Genomic DNA, 25,712 nt, shown 5'->3' with positions numbered 1-25,712 from the left:
AGGAAGTCAAGTGGACAAAGAGAGGCCAGGGCTCCCGAAGCCCCAGCACCCGCTCCCAGCCCCCCAGGTCACCGGCCCCTCCTGGGGGAGTAATGGCCACACAGGGCCCGCCCCCCCAGGTCACCCCCGGCCCGGCCCCAGGAGGCTCACGTTGCACATCTCTCGGACGATGGCCTTCTCCTTCTCACTCAGGTCCTCCTCACAGCTGTCCTGGAGCTGCCGGTCCAGGTTCTCATGTACCTCTAGGACCTGCAGGGGACAGGGCCCAGGGTCAGGGGCGGAAGCCACCAGGCAGGCCTCAGGCAGGTCGCCCTGAGCCCCGGCTGCAAACGGGAGCCGTGGGGTCCCGGGACGGAGGGGTGGTGTGCAGGGAACAGAGGCATGGAGAGGCCTAAGGGCCAGGTGGTCCTTCCCCGCTTCGCGTCCTCTCCCCGCGGTACAGCGACACCGGGGACGCTGCACGAGGGAAGCAGCACCCCGTGTCAGCATCGGGGGCAGAGCTGAAGACAGGTCACGCGGGAGCAAGGAGGACAGATGGGGTAGGGACCACTGTCACACGGGGGGACTCACTCTGCCCCCGGGCCCCCACTTGGGCCTCAGGGCGGCCCGGCTCATGCACGTCAGGGGTGTGTCCCGGTCACCGCCCGCACAGGCGCGAGTGTGCCGTGTCTGTGCAGCCGTGCCAGGCCTCACACCCGGGGGACCGTGCACTGCATCCGCGGCGCGCATACACGTGAAGGGATGGGGATGCCATGGTGGGAGATGCACCGCAGGGCGTACCCGGAGGCCCTGAGCAGGGCACAGGAGGAGAGTGGGCCTGGGAGGCCTGAGCCTCACCCCCCAACCCCCATCCCCGACCCTGGGGAGTGCCAGCCCTCCCCCCACCTCCCCCAGGCCTCAGCTTCCCTGGCCGCTACCCAGCACCCCGCGGAATCCCCACACCACGGTGCTCCAGGCAGCCACGGCCACCCAGAGACCAAAGTCCCTGCCCTGCCGCTCAGCTGCCCCCAGGCTCAGAAAGGGCAAACGTGGGGTCCAAGGTCACAGGCTCCTGAAGTGCAGCAGGATCTGGGGGCCCCCGAGGGAGCGGCAGGGCCTGGCCCTCACCTTCATCGCGTGTACGACAGCCTCGGGCTTCTGTCCCGCAGAGCTGTAGCCACCCGAGGGCGGCGGGGACAGCTCGGGAACCGTGCAGGCCGGGCCCTGTGGGAAGGAAGTGCGTCTCAGCTCGCCCTGGCTGGCTCCCAGGTGGCAGCCACAAGTGTGCCAGCAGCTGGGAGAGGGCACTGCGTCTGTGGGGCCAGGGCCCAGGCGGGAGGAAATGGGGGTGGAGGTGACGGGGGAGAGGAGGCTGGGCGTGAGGCCGGGGGGCAGCATCGGGACTCCCCACACACATCCCGCAGGCTCCTCTAAACAGCCCACAGGGAAGGTCTGCTGTCTGTTTTGCCGGTCACTCGGGAAGGTGCGAAGGACCTGGGCTCCAGCCCCAGGCGGCCTGCCTCCTAAGGTCTCTCTCCCTCCCCGGCCTCCACCCCCCAGGGCATTCCTGGGGCTTCCAGCCCTGACCCTCCCAGTTCTGTCCGGCCACCCAGGAACAGTGCCACCTCTTTCTGCCAACACCCTAATTGGCAACCATGTGCCCACCACCCACATCAGCCTGAGGGGCCGGGAGGCAGGCCGGGAGAGGAAGGGACCCACTCCCTGGCCCTCTGCCCGCCCGTGTCGGAAGCCAAGTGTCTGTCTGCCCGGCTTCTCCCCGGCTGGCCAGGTGTCCATGGGGCGGAAGGCAGGGCTTTTGGCTGGGGCTGCAGCGGGGACCCCGGCCCCAGAGCAAGGTGAAGAAGGGATCAGGGCCGCACAGAAGGAGCCCACACACAAGGAGGCCGATGCAACCGCGGGGCGGCAGGAGCCGGGAGGTCAGGAGACGCTGGGAGGGGACCTAAGGGGAACCGGCGGATGCTGGAAGGCAGAGATTAAACACCAAGAACACCAAGTGCGTGAAGGGGAGACCCTGGCGTCCTTGGGCAACCTTCCTGTCTCTGAGTCTTGGTTTCCTTCTCCGTCGGTGGCCCCCGATGACCCCTCCAGAGACCAGGCCAACTCAGTGAGCTCGGCTGATGAGGCCATCGCCCTGGGACCCTGCCCAGCCAGGCCACGCTGTGCGGGGACCCTCGGGGCCTGGAATCTTCCACCACCAGCAGCCACCCTCTGCCTTCTCCCCACCGGCCCGCGTGGCCCGGACCTGATCCCAGGGCCTCGCAGGCTCGCCCTGCTCTTGGCTCCAGGCAGAGGCCAGACCCCACAGCCTTGATGTCCGGCAGAGCTGGGCTTGGGCAGGGTTCTCCAGGCAGGCCCGACCCACTCTGCACCTCGGTTTCCTTGTCTGCACGACAGCTAGAGTCCCTGTGTCCCAGGCTGTATGGAGAGCCTGGGATGCTGTTTCCCTAACTCTGGCCCAGGCTGCCCGGTCTCTGGATCCCGGCCGGGTATGTCATGCGGGGGAAACCAAAGCGGCTTCTGGGAGACAGGTGCCGGGTGGGTCACACACACATAGGTGCGCACCCTGAGGCAGAAGGCTGCCCTCCCCACTAAAGGCCAGCAGGGGGCGACCGCACACAAGTACAGCCCAGGAAGGCGCCTGGCCCTGGGCTCCTCTGGCCTCAGGTCCTGTCTGCGCCTGGGGCTCCCTGACCGCCCGCACTGTAAGGGGACCGATTCTGAAGCAAAGACTAGGAGTGGCCACGATAGGCCGTGCAATCCAACCGCTTCCTGGGCCACCCCACCAAACAGACGGCAGGTGCTAATGAGAGCGTAGCCGCGGCTTCCTGCGACTGAAGCCACCACCGGACAGCAGTCAGGACCGCGACCTTTAGAGCATTTCCCAAACCCAGCTCACCCCTGCAGGCCTGCCATGGCAGGAGGACCACAGCCTGGAAAGCCCGGTGATGCCTCCCCCCGACCTCCTAAGAGCCCACTCGGAGCAGAGCAGCCCACGGAGTGCCGCTTGCCACCCTCTGCGCAGACGCTGTCTTTCTATGCTCCCACTTTACAGATGAGTAAGGGGAGGCTGCACGACTTGCCAAGGCCACAGAGCTAGTAAACCAGGGGGCCGAGCCTCCCCCCCGGGTCTGTGGGACTCCAGCGCTGGAGCCAAAAGTGGGGAGGTGCTCCCAAGAGCACTGAACACAGGCGTCCACACACGTGCCCGTGCAGGGGTGTTCAGAGCAGCACGAGTCACAACAGGCAGAAAATGGAAACAAACCAATGCACAGCAACTGATGAACGACACACAAGATGTGGGGCACCCACACAGCTGTTGCACATAAAACTCTGTCCAAATTTATGTGGACAATAAAATTTGACAATAAAAAGCAATGAAGGTCTGACACAGGCTACGATGTGGACGAATCTCAGAAACGCGGTGCTAAGTGAAAGAAGCCAGTCACAAAGAATGGCATGTTTTATGATTCCGGTTTATATGAAATATCCAGAAAAGGCAAATGCAGAGAGGCAGCAAGTAGATTAGCGGTTGCCAAGGGGCTGGGGGCGGGGGCTGCGGGGAGGGACTGCTAAGGAGCACGGGGTTTCTTTCCAGGGTGATGAAAATGTTCTGCTGCGATGACTGCACAAATCTGTGAAGATTCTAAAATCCACTGAAATGGACACTTAAATATAGTCAACTGACCAAAAAAAAGTAGGGAAACCAGTTTCCCCGAGGGAGCTGTCAAAAGCCTCCTCCTCTCAGACCCTGATGGGTACAACCTCCGTTGCTCGCTCCACTGACAGGCAGTGGGTGGGAGAAGTGGGTAGGGATGGGGTCGGGGAGGGTGGGGACATCCAGCCGGGCAGGGAGGAGGTGTCCCCACCCCACAGGGTCACCTGCTTCACCCCGGGATTCTCTGACATGTGGACATGCAGGTAGCCTTACAGAAAATGTGCCCACACGTAGCTGTGGAAGAGACGAGGCCCCCAGCAGCATCAGAGCACAGGGGGTCCCCCCACATAAACCTCCTCTCCCTGTGGACCCACGGGCCCTCCAGGGCCCAGCAAGGGCTCAGCGCCCTATAAACGTCCCAAGGGGCCTGGCCTCTGAACTCCCACCTCAGCTCCGGCCCCTCTACTGCCTCCTCAGCAGCCTCTGTGGCTGCCCCTCCCACAAGACACCATCACCCTCTCCATCTGCCCCAACAGCCTGCCCGCGGCCTCGTGCTGCACGCCGGCACCCGGCCTCCAAGCCCAGCTTGGCCTGGTGCTGGCACGCACTAGCCATGCGACCCTGGCAAACCGTCCCATCCCACCCCACCCCACCCCAGTGGGCCTCAGCTTCCTTCCCTCCAAAGGGGGTGACAGCCCATGGCACGCAGGCAGCCTAAAGACAGCACAGGGAGCCCCTCCTAAGGCCTCCTCCAGGAAGCCTTCCGGAAGACTCATGCCCTCCGCTAGCACTGGCAAGGCCTCAGGGGCTCAGCCTCGGGGAGTGAGCTCCCTCTGCTCCCATCTGCACGTCCTAGGAGCCAGCCAGGCTTGCACAGCACTTTACAGTTTGCAGCTCACCAAGAAGTCTTCAGTGCCCTGTCCCGTGAGCTGTTAGGATTCCCACAGTCAATCAGAATGAACAGAGGGCAGAGGGTATGAAGGGCTGGGGGAGCCGCTCCTGTGGGGGCAATGCAATGCTGGGCTTTGAGAGCCCTTCATCATGGAGCCTCATTCAGCCACGGGGCTCCTGGATAAATATTTGGATTATCTGTCATCAGCAGGCTTTGCTGCCTGCACAGCGTCAGCAGCTACATTCCTGGAGAAGGTGCGAGGGCCTCAGAAGAGAAACAGCAGAGCGCTCGGCCAGCAGCCAGCGGCAGCATCGGCCTGCTCCTGCCAGCGCAGAGGCCCAGGGAGGAACCCCGGGGCTGCCCTTGCTGGCTGGGATGGAAGGGAGACAGCCGGGCTGGGACCCTGGGGGAGAGTCCAGGCCCACCTTGCAAGGGACCTCAGGCCAGCTCGGTTTCTCATCTGTTCCGTGGGGACTTCTCACCAAGTCCCTGCCTTGCTGCAGGGCTTCTGTGTGTGGAGAGCGCCCAGCACGGCCCTGCACGTAGCAGATGCTCAATAAACATCTACAGAGCTCATGCGAACGCGTGCTTCTTGGGAGGTAGTTTTTGCACATTCACAGATTTGTACAGTCATCCAACAGAACGTTTTCATCACCTCCTCCCGCCTCCTGCCAGCCCCTGGCAACCACTAATGTACTTTCTGCTTCTGTAGATCTGCGTATTCTGAATACAAGAATACATCCCTCGGTCACAGAGGGATGACGGGCACATTCACCCACAGGGAGCAGTCCTGAGCCGGGCATGCACATCCCAGGGAGCTGGCCGCACGCTGCCCTCCCTGTCCCACCCAGGGCAGGTCAGAGCCCAGGCGAGAAGCCAGGATCACCTTGGAGGCGCCCTGATGATAACGGAAGCCCACGGTCATAAACTTGAGCTCCTCTCCCACCTCCGTTATAAAGTCTGGGGTAGTCGCCCTCACGTACACACAGGGCAGCCACTCCCTGCTGTGTCCAAGGAGTGACAGAGGCGGACGAGTTGCACAGACAGACAGCGGCTGGGCCGCGTGGCCTCTGCCCCAGCCTGCACTGCCGGCAACGGTATCCCAAGTTGGGCCCCCACCTCTCACCACCACGCCGGGCCCTTACAAGGTTCTAAGGGTCGAGGGTGGAGGGTCAAGGGTCGGGAGCCCAGGCGCCGTCCAAGCCTTGCCCTGGAAGCAGCTCGGGCAGAAGCTGAGGATCCCAATCCCAGCTCAGCCGTGGACCATCCTCGTGCCCTGGGCAGGTCACCAGCCGGTCTGAGCCTCACCCCTCCACTTCCGGAGGTTGGCGGTCCACATGGGAACAGTGGGGCTCTTGGGAGAGGGACACTTACATTCTGCAGGGCATCCTGGTAGGAGGGCGGCAGGCTGGAGAGCTGGGACTCCGAGTGGTACGGGGAGAAGCCTTTCCGCAGTGTCCGGAACTCTCCGGAGCCTGCCTGCTGCGTGAGAGAGAAGGGGAGAGGGGTTAGAGGTGAGGGGCGAGGGGCTGGGCTGAGGGGACCGAGGATGCTCCCGTCAGGTCCTCGGACCGCTGGACGAGACACCCCTGCCCGGTCCAGGCAGGGCTCCCTCCGTGGGTTCCCTCCGCTCTGTTCCTCACACCTGCCTGGAGGCCCGGCCTGTGCACCCTCCCTCCGCCCCCACCCCAATTTGATCTCACTGCCACTTTCATCAGTAGCCGTTGACGTCCATCTCTCTGTTCAAGTGTCAGAGCCACGAGGCCAGGGGCTTCGTTTCGCTCCCTGCTGTATATTTTATAAACGTTTCTTGCATGGCTGAATAGACAGGTGAGTGAATGGGAGCGTGGCTCGCCCCGCCCCGCCCCCCTCGTTCCTCTGCTCCAGCACCCTGCACTGGTCCCCGAATGGCCTGGGGAACGGCCTCTGCAGCCCCTGGGGCCCACGTCCTCGGGGAAGTCCTCCCGCCTCCACGGGGCTGGGGCTGCCCAAGGTGTGAGCCTGCAGAGCGCTCTGACACGCTGCCCGGGAGCCTCCGCCGTCAGAAAGCAGCTCGTAAGTGTGAGCCCTGGGCCTCACCCTCTGTACCCACAGGTGCCGGCGCAGCCGGGCTCATGACTAATGAATGCCCAGGGCACGCTTAGAAGGAAGGGGGAAGCGGGAATGAATGAATTACTGAATGAATGAGTGAGTGAATGAATGAACAAGCACCTATGTGGCCTTAGGTGGTTCCCCTCGGGGCAAAGCAGAGCCCCGCAGAAGCTGGGGCTGGACCCAGAGGCGGGGGGACCCAGGGGTCACGCTCAATCCAGCGGAGGCCCCCTGGTCCCGCTGAGCAGAAACCTTGGCTTCTGGACCCTCTGCATCACTACAGCCCCGGGGTGGCGCTTCTGACCCCAACACCCTCTTCTACTTCAAAGGAACTGCGGAAACACTTCTGGGCAGATAAAATGCAGCGGAACGTCCCATAAATCAGCAGCAGGCCGTTGAGTTGCCCAAACAAACCCTTGGAGGGGAAGAGGCCAGGGCTGGGGGAGCAAGACAGGGCGGCAGCCACTCCTGGGGGCCCCTCCTCCTCTCCAGCACTCCCCTGCTCTGCCCGGGGGGCCCCGCACACACCCATCTTCCCCCCCCGCCGCCGCTGGACCCAGGCCCCCATTTCTCACGGGGCCTCCAGCCTCATCAACTCCCTGGGTTCTGCCTTCCCGCCCCCATCAGACCCAGGTCAGACGCCCCAGGTCTCAAGGGCTTGGGCACACACAGCAGTGCCCTGTAAGTATCTGTAGGACAGGAGCAGAGGCGGCCCGGAGGAACAGGAGAAAGGCAGTCACTCCCCTCATTACCCCACTCCCATCGCATCCCCACCCCAGGCTCCCGCCGGCCTGAGGAGAGCCGAGACCAGCCGCCTAGCTAAGAACTGTTCCCGTGGCCTAGGGAGCACCGGAGTGTGGCCAAGGTCACCAAGGGACACAGAGGGGAGAGAAGTGGGGTCCCCTGAGTTGCAGCAGGGTCTTACAGGGGGATCTCGGTCACAGTCCTCTATCTTAAAATGGGACTGTCACGCACCGACCAAGGCCTGTTTGGGTTAACCTGAGGCGTTAGAGCCCAAGGCATACTGACCCTCCCTGGCCCAGCCAGGGGTCTATCTGAGCCGAGCTCTGCCACCGGGTGCCAACAGGAAAGAGACGCCGCCCCTCGCCCAGCACTCATTCACCCTCCCATGGGGATCCGCCCCCCCAGCTCCATTTATAGGCAAAAATCCCAAAGCCAATTATTTTCCTGGCCAGATCTCTGTGACAGTTACAAAATCTTCTCCAGTGGAAAGCGTGTTCTCAACTCAACATGCTGAACGTCCACCCCTGGGGCCGCAGGCCACACACACACTGGCATGGATTTGACCACAGGGCCAGGCATTGGAGCCACTGCTCTCTCCCGTCGGCCCCTGGGACCAGGACGGCGGGTGCTGCCCTGTCCTTACCCGCACCCCGTCTAGATTCTGCTCTGGGCTGAGTCTCCCCTCCTCCACAGCGTCTCTGATCCCGGACCAAATGGGTTCAGAAGCAGCCCACGTGCTGCTACTGAAAACACAGGTCTGTGTGTCTCCTCCCTCCCGGCAGATAATTCCCTGGGGAGGAGGTGTGTGTGCAAGAGGGTGGGGAGTTTTCACTTAGCAGCACGCAATTCCTACCCCTGCCTCCGGCGATGTCCATAACTATTTGCGAGCCCACAGCACTTTATGAGCAAAAAGCCACAAAGCTGGCGGGGAGAATGCTGGGGCAACGCAGCTAATGACGCATCGACATGAAGCAACACGACTGCACTTAAACCCAATTAAAACTCCTGCCTCTTGCCTCTTGGTGCCCTGGAAGATGAAATCCCTAGGGTTTCACCACTGAGGTGGAGCGAAGCTGAAGGGGCCTTCTGGGGTGGCGGGGCGGGCAGGACACGGGGCGCACCACTGCTCCCCAGGAGAGGACTGCCCTGCCCCCCAGGCCCCCTAACGGGGTCCCTCGGGACACAGGGAAGCGGATCTGACACACAGAGCAGGAGCTGGAACAGGGTTGCCCGGATCCTTAAAAGGGAAGGAAACGATCCAGTGCTGCAGCTACGGCAACGGCCGCTTCCACCCCGCCCTGTCCCCCACGAAAAAGCAGCACAAGAGTTCTGGACCGGGAGGGAGAGACCCAGGAGGCTGCAGAGCCTCCCATCCCACTGTTAAGGGCACCCGGGGCCTCTGTCCAGGGCCATCACTGCAACGCTATCCAGCTCAGAGTGGGTCGCGGCGGGTGGTGTGAACTCAGGCTACCCCAGCCTCTCCGGGCCTCTGTGGGGCTGCAAGGAGGCTCCCAGCCACAGAAGCACCTAGTCATCGCCTGCCCAGCGACTCCTGCTTGCAAAGCCGGGGCATCCCTGAGGCCACCTGCAGAGCCTCCTGGGGAGCACCGTCAAAGGAGGTGCTGAACAGAACCGGGCCAAGGGCAGAACTCAGAGAAAACAAGGCTAGGCGCCCACCTCCCCGCCCCTCCACTCAGGGCTCCTCCCTGGGGGGCCGCTTTCTGCGCTCGCTCAGAGGCAGCTACTCGCCCTGCCTTCCTGGTCCCAAAGGGCTCTCAGCCCCTTGGGTGGGCCGCAGGCTACAACAGGACATGGTCCTACCGGGTGCACCCAGGCAGGGAGGCAGCGCCTGACAGGTGAAGCAGGGCCTGCCACTGCGGAGATGGAAGGTGAGCACCGACACGGGGGCGCCCGGGCGTCCCCACCTGGCAATCCGCCCGCAGGTGACCGCTCAGATCCCCAGACGCAGGGCCCATGGGCCGATGTGTATGCAGTGACCAGGGGCAGGACCCCATCAGTGGGAGCCAGCCCTCAGCCTGCCAGTCCTCGTGGTACAGGGAGGTGTCGGTGTCTCTATCATGGGGACAGGTGACAAGTGACACCAGCCCCACTTTCCGAAACCCTAACACAGGGCAGTGACGCCTACCTCCCAGGGGTGGCAAGGCTGTAGCGCTCGGAGAGGGTGGGAGCCCAGCCCTGGGCGCTGGTGGGTTCCTCCTACTTCCAGGCATCCCTGGACACCTTGCCCGAGGACCTGGGCCAGCTGGGAGCCAGCACTAACTCCTGTGGCCTCAGCAAGCCCTCACCCTACCAGGCACTGCAGGTTCTCCTGCAAAGTGCAGATCTCGACCTGCCCCCTGACCTCACAAGCTGGGCAGATCCGGTGAGAGGTGGGTAAGCGGGGGCCCGGGTGCAGCATCACAAGAGGCCACTGTCTCATAACTCTTTTGCTGTCACTTTGTAAAACTGGGCAGTAACACCAGCTCAGAGAGAGGGCGGATCCCACAATGAATCTAAAGGCAGGACCAGGGCACCCTGGGTGGTGGTCAGCTCCCAGGAAGAGATGGGAGGGCGCTGCGGGGGGCACCCAGAGCAGACAGGGCATCACACAGCACTGCAAGCAGCCCCCACCCCACACAGCACTGCAAACAAGCCCTGCCGGGCAGCTCTACCTGAAGCCAGCTTCTCGGGCGGCCATAGGGGCGGGGCAGCTGGAAGGGAAGAGAGCAAGTGTCACCCAGCGATGCCAACCACGACCCTCACCTCTGCCCTCCCTCCCCTGGACGCCCACTAGCCCAAAGCCGCCAGGACCTCGGCTGGGCTGCAGTAGGGAGGCCAAGGGCCGAGGTCGGGGTCCCCAAGGCGCCTCACAGGAGCCCCGTGTTTTTAGAAACTCCAGATTGCACAAGGACTGACAGCGCGCCTACCACACGCCAGGAACTGGGGCCCAACCCCTTCACAGCCCTCCCCGAGGCTCACACCGGAACACAGCTGCCCTTCTGAGAGGCACCCCGAGATCCCAGCCAGCTGGGCGAGGCCAGATATCTGCCGGTCCTCAGGGCGAATGTGGCCTGCAAGGTCTCTCACGAGAACATACAGGTCCTACCAACCAGATTTACCTGCTTTTTTCCCCCTTTAATTTTACGAGAACTCATTAGCAGGCCGTGAATCAAAGGGGCTGCGGCGTGGCCGGGGATCCAGCGGGTTCTTCCGGTTACTGCTCAGACGAGGCAGCGTGTCGTCCACGTGCGGTTAACGCGTGGCTGATGTCTCACCCGCAGCTGGCACTGCCCCCTACCCCCATGCGACTTCAGGTCCTAAACCATTTTTCAAACCCGGATGTGTGTACTGCCCAGAACCACGTGGCCTGTAACTGATGGGTACCGCACTGACCGTCATCCCCTCACGGGTCCCCTGGTGGGACCATTACTTGCTCCGATGAGGTGAGTGAGGGGCGGGCCATGTAACCTCTGTGGAGGCAGGTGGGGGACTCTGGAGGGCACAGGTGTTGCAAAATCCAAACCCCATCGCAACTGAGTGGACCTGAGCAACTCGCCCACTCCCAGGTCTCTGTTTGCCTGCATGTCAATTGGGGTCCAGTAGGACACTCAGCTGCTGGACGGCCCACGGGTGAGGTCACAGTGGCTGACCCCCGACCCTTATCGCCAGCCAGCCCCGGCCCTCAGTGCTTTCCGTGATTTGCCCTTTAATCCTGGAGCAGACACCGTTAGTGTCCCCGTTTCACAGCTGGGAAACCTGAGGCACAGAGAGGCTAACCCACTGGCCCAATGCCACCCAGCTGGTAAGTGGCACTTTGCGGGTTGGAACCAGGCCCTCTGGCTCTGGGGTTAGCCTCTTACCATGCTGAGCACCTGGTGTCTGGCTCACGGTGGACACTGGTTAAGCCTCGGGCGTAAGGGACAGAGGTAGAGTTCCTTGTCTCTTCCTGCCCACGTTGCTAGACTGACCATCTGCTTGGATGATGGAAAGAGGGGGTTTCCTCCCTGGCTGAGGAAGAGGCTGGACTGGTTCTAAGGTTCTGCTAATGAAGCAGATGAAGCCGTCCGGAGACCACATCTCTCAGGACAGAAGGGGCGGGGACATGACAGCCAGCCCCGGAACACCAAACAGGCGAAGCAGGGACAGCCCAGAGCCTGTCAACAAAGCAGCATGGCACAGAAGATGCCAGCGAGCAGCACTGCCACCACAGACACACCATGAGGCCAGCATCTCTGCAGGGCCTGGGCAAGGGGACCAACCAACCAAAACAGCCCTCCCTGGGGAGGCGGGAATCAGTACTGAGGTGTCAGCAATGGGCTCAGATAGTAGCAGACCGTTCCTCCGTCCCAAGGCCTGGATGGTTCGAAACGCAGACAAAAGGCAAGAAGGAGCAGTCCATCAGGGACCAAGCCCGGCTGAATGGGCGTGGGCTGCCAGACCTTGAAAAATCCCAGGCTCCCAAGACCAGGAAAAGGAGAGAAGGGCAAGCACTGCCTGGGCGCCCCCAGGTTCCAGTCAGTGCTGTAGCAGGCATCACCATCGCCCCTGTCTTATAGGTGAGGAAACCAGGCGCCGGGACATAAGGTATCTTACCTAAAGCCACACAGCCGGTGAGTGGCGGAGCAGGGATTATCTGAACCCAGACTCCTCTGGGGCTCAAACCCACTTTCTTATAGCGTCAGGCCAACAGCATCATTGCTACAGGTTGAACTGTGTCCCAATCAAATTCATATGCTGACCTGTTGACCCCATGCTCCCCAGAACTGTGAGACAATACATTCAAGACATTGCAGCTGCTTAAGCCCCTTCTGCACGCACCCCGCTCCGACAAAGTGCATGGGTCTTTGTTACAGCAGCTCTAGCAAACTAATACAATCACCTGTCCCAGGCCTCAGTTTCCCCATCCATGCTTGGTGTAAATCCTGGGGTCACTTCCAACCTGAGTGTACAGTGACCCTGTGTGGCATGGCAGGATGGGAAGAGCGGGCGCCGGGGCCAGGCGAAGGGGGGCCGGCTGGGACCCGTCACAGCCACGGGCCTGGACCACTGCCTCCTCTCCCCCAGACGGCCGCCCGCTCCTGCCCAACCTGCTTCTTGCTCTTTTGTGAAGCTGGCTTCTGGGCACATGCGGAGCCTTCATTGATCAGCCCAGCAGGGAAGTGAATGGAGGGAACCACAGAGCGTAGGCCCCTGCGTCAATCAGAGCCGCCTCCAGCCCAGCCCGGCTAGGCACAGAATCCACGGGAAAAATCGTATCACATACTGGGCTCCAGATGAATCACTGCAGAGGAAGCAGCTGTGTTGATGAAATTTTAAAGCCGACATGAGAAAGAAAATATGAACTGCAATACAGTAATTTAGCCTGTGAACACTCCGGCACATTTTTAATTAAAGCTGTTTTGGAGTTAAATAGAGGCCGTGGAGGGAGAGGGTGGGCAGTGGGGAACGGGAATCCACAGCGGCTCTCTGCCCTCCCACCCAAACCCCAAAGCCACGTCACCCGAAGATAGTTAAAAGAATAACATTGCTCTCCCCTGCTTTTCGCCAAAGGCAGATTTTCCACTTGCACAGAGCTGGAGGTTTCTGTGCAATCTGATTTCACTGAAAAGATATAGGTGCCAGAATCATGAAATCTCACAAGCTAGAGCCCATGAGACCGTGGCCAGAATCCCACCCATGGCAGCAATCTCCTTCTTCAATATTCCCAAACACGGTCACCCATCACCCCCATCCATCCATCCATCCATCCATCCACACTTGATTACCTCCACAGATGGTACACTCACTACCTTATGAAGCCACTCTCCCTGGGTTAAGCAGACCTTCCTCATTCTGGGCAAGAGCCAGCCTCCCCTCCCAGCCTGGGAGACCAGGCAGGTGCAGCCAGGGTTCCCCAAGATGCATCCACCAAGTCCAGTTGGGCATTGAGACACAGACGTGACCACTGAGACCCAGCAGCCCAGTCCTTGAGTACCTAACAGTCCAGCAGGGGTCAGGGCCAGGCTTCACAAGGAGGATCCCAATATCCCATCAGCAAGAGAGGCAGCCTATGGGGCTGAGAGCCCAGAGCAAGTGCCGGGCCACCTGGGGGAAGGCTACTGGCAGGAGGCCAGGAGGAAGGAGGCTAAGAAAACCCCATCTTCCCTGGACCAGTACTCATCAAAATAAGACCAGTACTCTACTTGTGGGCTGAGCCCTGCCCACGGAGTTCTCCCCACCTCCACTGTCCTCCACAGCCCTCCCGTATACATGAGCCTGCTGGCCAGGACAAGGAGGCAGCACAAGAGTGCCCCCTGTGGGTAGGCCTCTGCCTGGACACCACTGTACACCCACCCCACCCCCCCGCCGGCCATGCACACAGCAGGTGATCAGTTACACATGGAGTGAGTGAGTGCCCATTTTACAGGTAAGCAAACAGAGGCCAGGGGAGAGGAAGTGGCTCAAGGGTCCTCATAAAGCTGATGCCACCGGAGCCACCCTAGGAACCCAGAGGCAGGCAAGGTGTCAACCGCTACCAGGAAGCCCTGAGCAGGCCAGAAGCGGTCCTCCTCTCACTGTTTCTCACATCCCCTGCGTGGCTCAGAACAGCAACGCCCTCCTCCAGGGCACCCACCCACCCTCAAGGCCAAGCCCTGGTGGCAGCGGGTGGCAGGGGCAACAGGAGTCCCACCCATGACCCTGGAGATGCCCTGCCCGCACCCTGGCCCCCGGGTGCTTCTGCATCCTGTAGCTTGAGGGTCAGCCCTCGGCTGAAGCAAGGGGACCAGGGCAGGTGGGTACGCAGTGCACTGGAGGGCCAAGGCCCCAGCACCACACGGCTGCCCCCTTCTTGGGATGCTGGGTATGGCCCTGACACCGCTCACTGGGAGACCCTGGGCAAGACCCCCACTCGCCAGCAGAGTCCTCGTGAGGAAGAGACGAGGATAGGACCCAGGGGCCCCACCCCCATGACACACACAAGCACCCACGGCTATCACCGGAGCAGCTCAGCCTCACAGGGCTTCATCTGGGGAGAAAGAAAAGTCTACTCAGGAAACAAGAAACTTGGCACACTGGCACACTGGATGGTCTCGGAGTTCCCAGCACTTCTCCTGTACCAGCGAGGAGCCGGGCCAAAGCACGTTCTTGTCCCTAAAGCCCCATCTGCCTGAAGCCAGCAAGCCTGGGCCCGGGCGAGAGGTCGCGCCCCCATCTGATGGCTGTGTGTTTCCGGAGAGCCTGGCGTGGGTACAGGTCGGGGACAGAAGCCCACTGCTGCTGCCTCCAGGACAAGGACAATGTCCCCAGTCTGACCCCTGGGAGCAGGTCAGAGCAGGCTTGGTGGGGAGGGACCAGGCAGAGAAACCCCCTGCCCAGGTGGCGGCCCGTACCCCTGATGCTGCAGACACAGGGCCCCGTCAACCTCCACCTCTGCCCTTGTGGGCACGGGGCAAGGGGACACAGCTATGGGGGGCTCCCTTATGAGACCAGGGGGCTCCCAGAGGCAGGAGGAGGAGGAAGGACTGCCACTCTGCAGCCTGTCCTTGTCCTTGGAAACAGGACCACAAGCCATGCCCTGCCTGGACCGCAGAACAGCATTGCAAATGGCATCCCAAATCTGGGGTCCAAGCTCTCAACCTGCTTCTCCCCAGAAACAGTGACACAAAGAACAGCTGGACTGGGGCAGACTCACAAGGCTGCTGACCCGCTGGTCGGAGGCTTCCACTGCCAGAGCGAGGTCCTGGCCTTCACCCTGCTGTACATGGCTGAAGTGAGTGACTCGCTTCCCTACTCGCTGGATGGGAACCAGCCCCAGAGCAAAGGCCCCCAAGTCCTGAGGCTGCCCCCATCGCTCCTGCCTACAGCGCCTGCAGCCCGCCCCACACACCCTCCTTAGCCCACATGGAGTGTTCAGGTCTAAGGAGCCCTAGCCCACCGCCAGGCGAGGCCCCAGCCCCTCCCTGCCCTTGCCAGCCCCGAGGAGCCAGCATATCTTGTAGCCAGGCCCTTCCAGCACCTTAACAAGTGACACATTTTGTTTGAAAACAAGCCTTGCGATTCAGTGCCTGGCTATGCGCCTGACACAATGCGGTGGCCATGGGATGTGGGGGAGCAAAGACCCAAATGTGAACCACATACTCTGCAGGGTCCTGCCGAGCTAGGGGGAATTTCCAGCAGCCCCTGCGAGGGCGAGAGGTGGGATGGCAGCTGTCGGGCTGCACTTGGGGCTGTGAGCATCCCAGCCGCCGCCCAGTGGGCAGAGAGGGTGTCTGAGCAGGGCAGTGGCGCCAAGCCCACTGGTCGCCTAGCAACGAGGCCAGGCAGCTGAGCCCTCCCTGGGGCTGGTTCCCAGAGAAACGCTCTGGGCATCCCGGCCGGCCACTTATGGGCCAGCAGATGTGGCAGGGGAGAGGGATACTGAGATGAAGTCAGGGATGAGTACAAGGGAGAAAGAGGCTGGAGGGTCAGCCGAGCCAGCTGGCCCCAGACACCCCGACCAACCGGGCTGATCACAGCCCCCCATCACCACCCTGCCAACAGCAGGAAAGGCCCCTCGTCCTGGCAGCCACGCCCCCTCCACGCTCCAGCCGCACTCGTCAAGGGCACAGACGCCTACCCCCCACCTCTCATCCTGCACCACCTCCTCCCCGCACTGACCCCATCACCCATCTCTAACCCGCCGTCCCTGTGCTGGGGACAGGCCAGGGGCAGGCCAGGGACGAGGCCTGGCCTCACCTGTCTGTGGACTCAGGCCAGGCAGGAGGGAGGAGGGCAGACCCCAGCCCAGAGAGAAACTGGCACAGCAGGGGCAGGGAAGTTTCCATGGGGGTCTGAGCGGGGACAGGCCAGCCCGCCTCTTGGGCCTTGATGCGCCCATCCAGAGGGCAAAGCAGTCCATTTCTTCAGCACTTGCGTGTGTGTTCTGCACCATCTCTGGGACGGGCCCAGCGCCAGCCCCCAAGGGGCTCGCAGACCACAGCGGGGACAGACAGGGAAAGGCTGTGATGGAGGGAAGGCAGGTGGCCGTCCTCGGCCAGGTGTCCCAGGAGGTGACTCCGGGCAGGAGTCGGGGGCAGGTGGAAGGTTAGGGGTGGGAGGGGGGAAGGGAACCCCAGGCGTGCTGGGGCGAGAGTGGTGGGTGGGCAGCAGGGCCTGCGCTGGCCCTCAGGGTGGGGTTGGCCCACAGCCAGCCTACCTGTGCCAGGAGCTTGTCACCCTCCAGCAGCTTCACCTTGGTCTCCAGCTGCCTGATGTAGGTGGACGAGGGATCTGTAACGACACAAAGGGGGCATGTCACCCGTCGGCAAACTGTATCCAACAGGAGGGCCCACCCTCCCCTGGGCCCCCTCCGGTGGGCCTCTGAGCCCAGGTTTCCCTGACCTGCAGAAAGTGGGTGATGGGTTCCCTCACCAGCTCGTCCTGAGCTGATTCCTTCAACTTCCACAATGCTTCAGGTCCAAAAAGAGTTCTCACAAATGCTCCCCTGATGGGACCCTCACCCAGGGGCAGCCCACCCCAAGGCCCAGGGTCCAGGGAGGCCCTCCCCTGCTCGGGGGGAAACTGAGGCCCCAAGCATGCCAAGTCAGCGTCTGGGCTTCCTCCGCTCCATCCTGCCTGACGCACAGAACTTCTACAAGCGATCTGTTTGGGGGGCTGCATAACACAGATAACCCACCACCCCTCCTGCAGTCAGAGGCCAGGGAGACACCTCCAGCCACACGCCCCCAGTTCCTGAGCGCGGAGGGGGTGAAATCCACCTTCCCTCACCACACTGACCCCGCTGCACAATCACATCAGAAGTGGGAGAGGGACTGCCCCGCTGGCGTGGCGGTTAAGAATCCTCCTGCCAATGCAGGGGACACGGGTTCGAGCCCTGGTCCAGGAAGATCCCACATGCCGCAGAGCCACTAAGCTCGTGTGCCACAACTACTGAGCGCCTGCCCTCTAGAGCCCGCGAGCCACAACTACTGAGCCTGAGTGCCACAACTACTGAAGCCCACGCACCTAGAGCCTGTGCTCTGCAACAAGAGAAGCCTCTGCTCGCCGCAACTAGAGAAAGCCCACGCGCAGCAACGAAGACCTGACGCAGCCAAAATATAAGCTAAGTAATTAATTAATTTCTAAAAACCACCTTAAAGCATCCTGTCTCTATTAAAAAAAAAAAGAAGCGGGAGAAATTCCGCCACCCTGGCTACCCACGGCCCTGGTCCTACCTCCCCATTGGGCTGGAAATCAGCTCAGAGGAGAAAACTAGTGACTAACTCACTCCAGGCCAGGACAAGGGAGCCTGCCTGGGTGGAGGCCAAGGGTGACATGGGGCAGAGAGGGCAAGGGGAGGGAGGCAGAACACGGGACAGGGAAGGTTAACACAGGGTAGGGTAGGCAAGGGGACGGAAGAGTCACAGCAGGTGCCCGTGCCGAGGGAGGAAAGGTGGGTCTGAGCACCTCTGTGACAGCATAGGGTACCTCCCCCAGGAGGTCTGCTGCCACCTGCTAAGGGACGGCTATGCTCCTCTCACCCGCATGAGCGCCCGGCCAGAGGCCACACAGCCCAGACGCCAGCCTGGGCCCTGCCCACCCCTGGGCCAGTCGCTGTTCCTGCTGCACCCACCGGCCCCGATCCCCAGCAGGACTCAGGGTCTTCCCGGACCACACCAGCGGCCCTTCATCTCAGAAGGCACCAGACCTTCGACCAAAGCCAGCTCCCTAATGCCCCACACCACTGCCCCCCCGGGGGGGCTTTTAACCTTCCCAGGTGGGCAAAGGGGGCTGAGGTGCAGGCAAAGGACAAGCTGGACTGTCATGCATCCACGCCAGCACAGTCAGCATGACCGCGGGCGAACCCTGGGCCCTTAGGTGTGTGACGCGGACGCCGTGCCCCTCCCCAACAGGGCCTGCCGGCAGAGGAGGGGTCCACGGGCGCCCTGTGAGGATGGGGCGGCCAGTGGCCCCCTCCCCAGGGCCCCAAGCCCCCTGCGCTGGAGGCTGGCCCAGGCTTCACGAGCTTCCGCCCATCAGCAGCGCCGAGCTGCCGCCTCTGACGCGCCCCCAGTTACAGGAGGTGCCCGTGTGCCCCTTGACCTGCCTGCTGTGGGTCACCGTGTTCCCCAAGCATACCCTCAGGAGCCTTGTCTCCCCAGCCCTGGACCAGGCCCAGGAGCCCTCAGCCCCGCCCTGGGCAGGAATGGGGGGCGGCCCACCCCGCCCCAATTACATAACCAACTCCTCCCCCCTGCTCCCTGCCAGTCACCTCTCAGGAATGCGGAGCCTCCTAGAGAGGAAGAGGGTCACTGGCCAGGCCACTCCCCCTCACTCCCAGGGAGACCCTGGTGACACAGGGCAGCTCTGCGAGGAGCCCCGCTGTGTGACCTGCGAGAGGCGCCATGGCTTCTTTATACACACGCGGGGCAGTGGCGGGGCAGGGTGGGGGGACCGGACCCCAGGCGGGGACTGCAGAGGCTTCCCTGTGCCCAGGGCCCGGGCAGGGGACCCTCAGCAGTCACTACAGTTCACGCCCCATGCTGGCCCCCGGCCTCGGTTTACCCGTCAATCAGCCCAAACTGACCAGCAGTTCCCACATCGTGTCCGCACCCGCCCTCACAAACAGGCCTGATGGGAAGGGCCTCAGTGTTCCAGGGGTGCTGGGCCCTGTGAGCAGGGGGACGGAGATGGGGTGCAGCCTGGCCTCCCCAATCCTCTGTGTCCTCCACCTGCTGCCGGCAGGAGGGTTCCCTGGAACACCACCCGGGAAACAGCGGATTAGACCCTCCCAGCTCCCTCAACCTTACACGTTAAAACAACCACTGACCCCTATGTGGTCCCCCTCTGGGTGGGGTCGGCGGGGGAGGGAAGGTCCCCCCCATTCACCCCCGTGTGACGCACGGCAGCCCCTGCACCTGGCGCCTCCTTGAAGGCTCACAGGGGCCAAAAGACATCGTTCCCCGTTTTCCAGACGAGGAGGCCACAAGGAATAGTGTCCCTACTTGCTGGCAGGTGAGCAGGGGGGCCCAGAGCCCAGACTTCCAGACCCTCTCCCCACCACCCAGGCCCACCCCCATAGGTCAGTGCTCAGGATCCCAAGTGTCCCGCCGCTCTGAGAGGAGCTGACAGCACCGTGCCATTTTGAGAAGCCGGCAGAGGTCCCTAATGAGACGTGGCTCTTGGTCAAGCATCTCCCCTGGACGCCCCACTACTGCCCAACCCTCGGGCACGGCCGCAAGCCAGCCCCCTTGCGCACCGCAGCCCCACCAGGGATGAGCTGCCAGGCACAGCCCTGAAGCCAGAAGGACCAGCCACCTGTGTGTGACCAGCGACCTGAGTCAGGTCACTAACTCTCACGCTGCCCTATACGGTCACAGAGCCACCCTGAAGGCGGGCACACCGCCCGCCCATGGTCTCCTGGCTATGGGGGCGATTTTGTGTCCCTCTGCCATTCCGATGCGCTGAGCCAGGAGCTCCCAGCCCTTCCCTTCTCTGTCAGACTGCCGCTGGAGCTTGGCCTGGGTGGGAGGGAGTCAGCAGACGTTCCGAGCAGCTTAGCGCCCGCGCCGGGCAACAGGCGGGCCGGGCACACGGCCACTCCACAGCCTCACGCCCACCTCCCAGGATGGCAGTCGGGAAGAAGGAGCGGCGACAGAGCCAGCGCCACGAGAAGGGACACAGGCCATCGCTCACCCCACAAACCACAGGCCGCGTCCATGGCCCCGGAACAAGGAGCCGCTCCACTCGGCCCATCTGTCTGGGTTCGCCCCAAACCCCAAGAGGCTGCAGAGGATGAACTACACTTCAGACATCAAGGTTTGTTGGGTTTTTCTTTTAAATTTCAAAAGAACAACGTGAGAAGCTTAAAATGCCTTTAATCACCCGGTGCTCCCAATGGAACGTATCCTAAGGAATGAATTGCAATCATGAAGAACGCAGACAGCGTTACAGTGACCCAAACTGGAAACAACTCTTCGTCCAACAACAGCAGAGCGTTTATACCCTTGTCGCCAACCAACGACGTTTAGGAGAGTCTCTCTCCTCAACGGTAAGAAAAACACTTAAACGCCAGTGAAAAGAACTGGACACAAAACTACAAGTAGAATGGCTATTATGTTTAAAAATACTGAAACAGAAATCCAGGAACGAGGCACACAGAGATACTGACCGTGGTGTTGCTCACGAGGAGATGGGTGACTTTATTTATTCACACTGTTTCTTGTTAATTTTCAAGTAATCTCCCTTTAGAATAGGGAGAAATCTTTCTTTATAAAAAAGGAGAAGGGACTAAACGATTGTACCTTCACATCGCAGAGTCCCGTGTTAACGTCAAGGGAAACAGAAGGGTGGCCCAGAGGATGGCGTGGAAAGTGGGCCCCATCGGCCACCCTCTGCCCACTGCCCCCAGCTCTGCTCTGGGGGCCTTTTCCGAGGTCCAGGCTCAGCCCCGAGCCTGCCCGATCCTGCAGAGTTTAACAGGCTATGAGGCCGCCTTCTCAAAGACCCAGATAAACCTCCCCGGCCACACGGGACCCCGTCCCCACCGCCCCTACCCTCAGCTCCCCAAGCCAGGCTCTGCATGCTGCCAGGAGCCAGGGAGCCGGACATCTGGTCACCTGGGGGTCAGAGCAGGTGCCCTGCCGTGGGGACGAGTGAGAGCTAGGTGGACCCTCAAGTCGGGGTTGGTGGCAGGGGCGAGAGCAGGAGGGCAGGGGATGCCAGGAAGGGCCCGGCTCCCTGGGAGGACGATCCTTCCCAGCAGCCTCGGGCAACTCACAATCCCACGGGGCGCCTCCATGCCCCCGCCTCTTGGAGACAAGCGTGTAATTAAATTAATCCCAGGTTTGCAGTAACAAGGAGTAGAGCCAGCAGGGAGGGAAGAGCCATTTCCTGGCTTGACTGCTGGGCGGGGGGGTGGAATGAGGGAGGTGACTATGAAAAGGATCCTGAGCCAGGCTGGCCAAGGTATCCCCTGGACATTCCCTGACCCTCCCAGGGCCCACTGGTCCAATTCTGGGGGACTCACGATCCACCTTCCATCTGGAGTGACAGGGAGAGCTCCCGCAACATTCTCGCCCACAGGAGCCTGAACATCAGCCCTCCTACGCCCCTCCTCACAGGTCCTTGTTCCCGGGGCGTGCAGGACCAGAGCAGCCCGTGGGTGGGTGGAGTCCTGGAGCCGAGGGTCTGCAAGCCCCTCCCCACTGGCGCTGATCGGCTCCACCGAGAAGTCCTGTGCCAGGTGCCGGCGTTGACCATCAGGGCACTCTGCCCTCCCGGAAGCTGCCAGGTCACATCTCCACCCCCTGCAGCCTGGCCCCCTGCCTGCCTAGGCAATGTCACCCCAGCCTCACCATCGGTCCAAACTGCAAGAATTTGGGGGCCAGAGGCCATGTCCAACCACCCCTGTCACCCCCTCCCCACCTAGCTCACCGCTAAGCACGCAGTAGGCCCTTGGAAAAACCTGAAGACCTAACAGGAATCAGTCCACGGGCTGGGTCGAACAGGTTTCCCCAAACGAGTTGACTCTTAATCCTATGAGCTCCCACCAGCAGCAGCTGCAATGACAGTAAGAAGCACTCAGCCTGTGACAGTGACCTGGCACCCCCAAGGCCACAGAGGGTACAGCATGCCAGCGGCCAAGGGCAACTGTCCCTCAGACCTCAGCCCACAGCATTTACCCTGTTGTCTTGTGCCAACCTCACCAGGAACTTTCATCTTAATTTGGGTGAGACAAGGATTCGCATACAAGTGGGTTACGTGGGAGGTGACCCCAGGAAGCCCAGGTGAGGGTGTGGAGAGGTGAGGCGGGGAATGGGAGCTGATGAGAAGGGTGTGAACCCGCTAGGGGTCTCACAGTTGCTCGCCTGCCCAAGGGCTCCCTGGTGGGAGCCGCTCATGGCAGGAGGGTGGTGTTCATGCCCCAGGAGTGCCCACCTGGAGGGGCAAGCTCCCAGGCAGAGCTGCAGGTGCCCACAGGTGAAGCGGGTGGTGGGCACGGAAGCGGTGAGCGCCACGGGGATCTGGGCAGGGCGCCCACAGTATCTGCCACAGCTTGGGAAAAAGTACGACTTTCCCTCTCTGCAAAGGAGGAAGTGGATGGAGACTGAGGGCAGGGGACTGGGGGGCAGCACCGTGACACACAGCCACGTGCGGGGCCTGATTCTCCAGCTGCTGCCTCTTCCAGGGTCCCCACCAGCCCTGCCTCCCTTCTACCCCCTCTCCCTGAGCGGGGTCCCTATAAGGTCTCGGGGACAGGCAGGCTTTGCGGCAGGTCATCAGCAGGAGACTCAGCAACGCCACACCTTGGGCCCCTGCTCACACCCAGCAGCTCTGCCGTGAGATGGCCGGCATTTCCACAACGCAGCCCGGCTGATTCAATTCCCTTCTCCTTCCACTTCATTACGAGGGGTCGGCTGTGGCACCAGGGCCAGTGGCTCCACCGAGGTGGAAGGGCCTCATTAGACAGAAGCACCCTCACCACTCCAGGCTTCCCTCCCTCTCTGCCCCAGAGGATGAGGGCAGCTCCTGAGAGCATCTGCCTTCCCGTGAGTCGGTTCCTGGGCTTCTCTCCTTTCTCCCGCGCCCCAGGACTGGCCCCCAAGGGGACAGGGGAGTGCCACACATACCTGTGGGCCGTGGAAATCAAAACCAAGTGGGGCAGGCCCACTCTGCACCACGGAGCCTCGGTCTCCACCCGTGCCTCCCGCCTGCCCAGGATGTGGTGGAGCTGTCAGCTCTCACAAGTAACCTCAGACACTTCACCCCCATGTGGAGGTATCCCCATCCCCCCACAGGCACAGAAACAAGGACGCGGTGATGCACAAAGTCACACAGGCAGGGCCACCAGGAGAACCGCCCCCAGGGAGCTCGGACCAGCCCCGGGCGCCAGGGACAGTGCTATGGTCTGGATGTCGGTGTCCCCCAGAATCCATATGTTGAAACCTAATGCCCAATGTGATGGTGTTAGGAGGCAGGGCCTTTGGGAGGTGATTAGGTCACGAGGGTGGAGCCCTTGTGAGTGAGATTAGTGTCCTAACCAAAGAGACCCCCACAGAGCTCTCTTGCCTCTTCCGCCAAACGAAGACACAGCAGGGAGACAACCGTCTGTGAACCAGGAAGTGGCCCTCTCCAGACACTCAGTCTGCCAGCACCCTGACCTTGGGCTTCCAGCCTCCAGACCAGAGAGAAATTCCTGTTGTTTATGAGCCACCCAGTCTGTGGTATTCTGTTATAGCAGCTCAAACAGAGTTAAGACACACAGAGCAAGGCGAGGTCGTTCCAGCAAGAAGCAGCAGTAACCACACGCTTAATGAGCACCAACGGTGTGCCTTACTTACAGGCAATCGTCCTCATCGTCTCTCACTGTGAGCAGGTACCGACCCCTGTTTACAGATGAAGAAACTGAGGCTCCGGGATGTGAAGTGACAGCTGCAGACCAGGCAGTGACGGAGCAACCTGCTCTCCCCAGGCAGCCTTTCCTACCTCGGGCTCAGTGCAGCCCTGGGCTCAAGGCAAAGGCCACACTTTCTGCAGTACCCAGTGCTGCTGGGAAACAGGCCGGTACTCAGTGCCAGAGCGGCCGCTGCCCTCCCACCCTGCCCACAGACCAGGCTGGTGTCCCTGCTGCCCTCACCTCTGATGAATGCACAGCCCCATCAAGGCCCGGGACACTGATCCGGCGGAGCCTGGGAACGGTCCTGTCTTCTTCAAGGACTTGGAGGATGTTCCAACCCCAGGCCCACCTACTCCCCAGACGCTGAACAATCCCAAAGGTCACCAAAGGACTGAATCCTTGCAGAGCAGTGGGTCCCCAAATCCAGGACTAGAAAGGCAAGTTACCTGTTTCACGACCGTCCAGGCTACCAGGGGGCTGTGAGCTCCCCATCACTAGTGAAAAGCAAGCAGAAGCTCAGTACTGGACGGAGCCCCTGGAACACTGAAGTTTCCCCACGTAGCTGGGAGGGGGGCCCCGGTGCCAACGTACTCACTCTACTACCCTCTAGATCCCCCAGGGACCCTGCCAGGTGGGCGGCAGACGGCCTATCATATAGAGGACAAAAAGAACGCTCAGCGAGTGAATGGGTCCACCCAACGTCGCAGAGCCAGGCACCGGCAGGACCAGCAATCACGCGTGCTCGTGTAAGGGCATGGTCCCCTACTGCGAGGGTCTCTCAGCCTAGTGCAGGAGCTGCAGGAATAACCACGTTTGCGGAAGGGCAAAGGGTGGAGTGAAGAGGCTCAGCCCAGGGATGAGGGGGGCCGAGAGCAAGGATGTGCTGATGGGGAGAAATCAGGGACTCCTTCCTGAAGGAGGTGGCATCTGAGCTGAGCACTTAAGAGCAAGCAGGACTCTGACAGGCAGACAAGGCAGGGTGGGGATGGGGAGGATGGAAGGCGAGTCCCAGCTGAGGGCGCATCTGCCTCCTGGCATACATCGCGGCCCCAGGAGGTGCGGGCTGAATGTGAGACAGATATTATTTATGGATGAAGGCGAAAAGGCTGAGGAGGCATATCAGAGGAACATCAGGTTCCTGCGAGGAGGAGTGGCAGCGCTGGGCGGGGAGGGCTGCCCCTGCCCCTCCCTCCTCCAGGCGGGCCTGCCCACCTGAGCTGCCCACCAGTAGGTCTGCATGGTGGACAGGCCAAGGCAGCTGGCTGCAAACTCCGAGATGACTACCAGAGCCTCGGGCGTGAAGAAGAGTTCCCCTGTCCACACAGGACATCGAGAAGGGACCCTTCTTTCCCATTCGCACACGCAAATGTTACTGAGCGCCTCTTATGTGCCAGCAGACGCCAAGCAAAACCCCAGCCCTCCCAGCACGCCCCTAATCCTCACACCGAGCTATCCCCGTTTACTGCAGAGGAGCCTGAGACTCAGAGAGGTTAAGTAGCACATCCAAAGTCACACAGCGAGAACACTGCAGGGCTGGGATTTGAACCCAGGTTTGTCCAGAGCCAAGGTTCTTTCCACCCTGCCTCAAAGCTCCCCCAGCAGCCCTGGGGGCCCCATACAATCACCCTGGGCCTCGCAGAACATCAGCACCATGGTGGCTGGCACTGCTCATTCCAAGCCTTGACTCTGCCAGGGAGACACAGAAACCAAGGTTCAGGAGGGGCCCAGTAACCGGTCCAGTCACAGAGTCATAAAGCAGGGCTGAAAGTCAAGACGTGCGCGTGCGTGCGTGCGTGCGTCCATCCCCAAACCCGGTGCTCCTGCAGGCCGCCCACCGAGGCAGAGAAGGGCAGGGCTTAGGAAGACTCATGGCTCCCCTCCCCTCCCTGAGCAAACATTCTCTTCGTGGGGCAGTTCTGGAGACTCTCAGCCTCTAAGACTGGGCCCAGGCTCCAGGGAACTCCACCCTGGAC

General features: G+C 61.6%; 1 protein-coding gene across 9 annotated transcripts in view; it reads right to left on the bottom strand.

Annotated features, from left to right (window-relative positions):
- The window catches only part of CCDC85C (coiled-coil domain containing 85C), an 83,785-nt gene that overhangs the window by 3,982 nt on the left and 54,091 nt on the right, over positions 1-25,712 (bottom strand). The window contains exons 2-7 of one of the 9 annotated variants that reach the window (XM_033850634.2): positions 16,558-16,631; positions 15,055-15,117; positions 5,922-6,029; positions 1,108-1,203; positions 571-789; positions 151-249 (exon numbers count right to left, since the gene is read on the bottom strand). In XM_033850634.2, coding sequence (XP_033706525.1) covers positions 151-249; positions 571-789; positions 1,108-1,203; positions 5,922-6,029; positions 15,055-15,117; positions 16,558-16,631 — 659 coding nt within the window. Of the gene's footprint in view, positions 1-150; positions 250-570; positions 790-1,107; positions 1,204-5,921; positions 6,030-10,054; positions 10,094-15,054; positions 15,118-16,557; positions 16,632-25,712 lie in introns of all 9 variants that reach the window. The other 8 variants (XM_073800064.1, XM_033850636.2, XM_033850635.2 and 5 more) reach the window with 8 other exon arrangements.

The sequence above is a fragment of the Tursiops truncatus genome, chromosome 2 (assembly GCF_011762595.2).
Source record: "Tursiops truncatus isolate mTurTru1 chromosome 2, mTurTru1.mat.Y, whole genome shotgun sequence".
NCBI classification, from domain to species: domain Eukaryota; kingdom Metazoa; phylum Chordata; class Mammalia; order Artiodactyla; family Delphinidae; genus Tursiops; species Tursiops truncatus.
The sequence above is the reverse complement of the archived record's forward strand: the minus strand, read 5'-3'. Positions and strand labels throughout refer to the sequence as shown.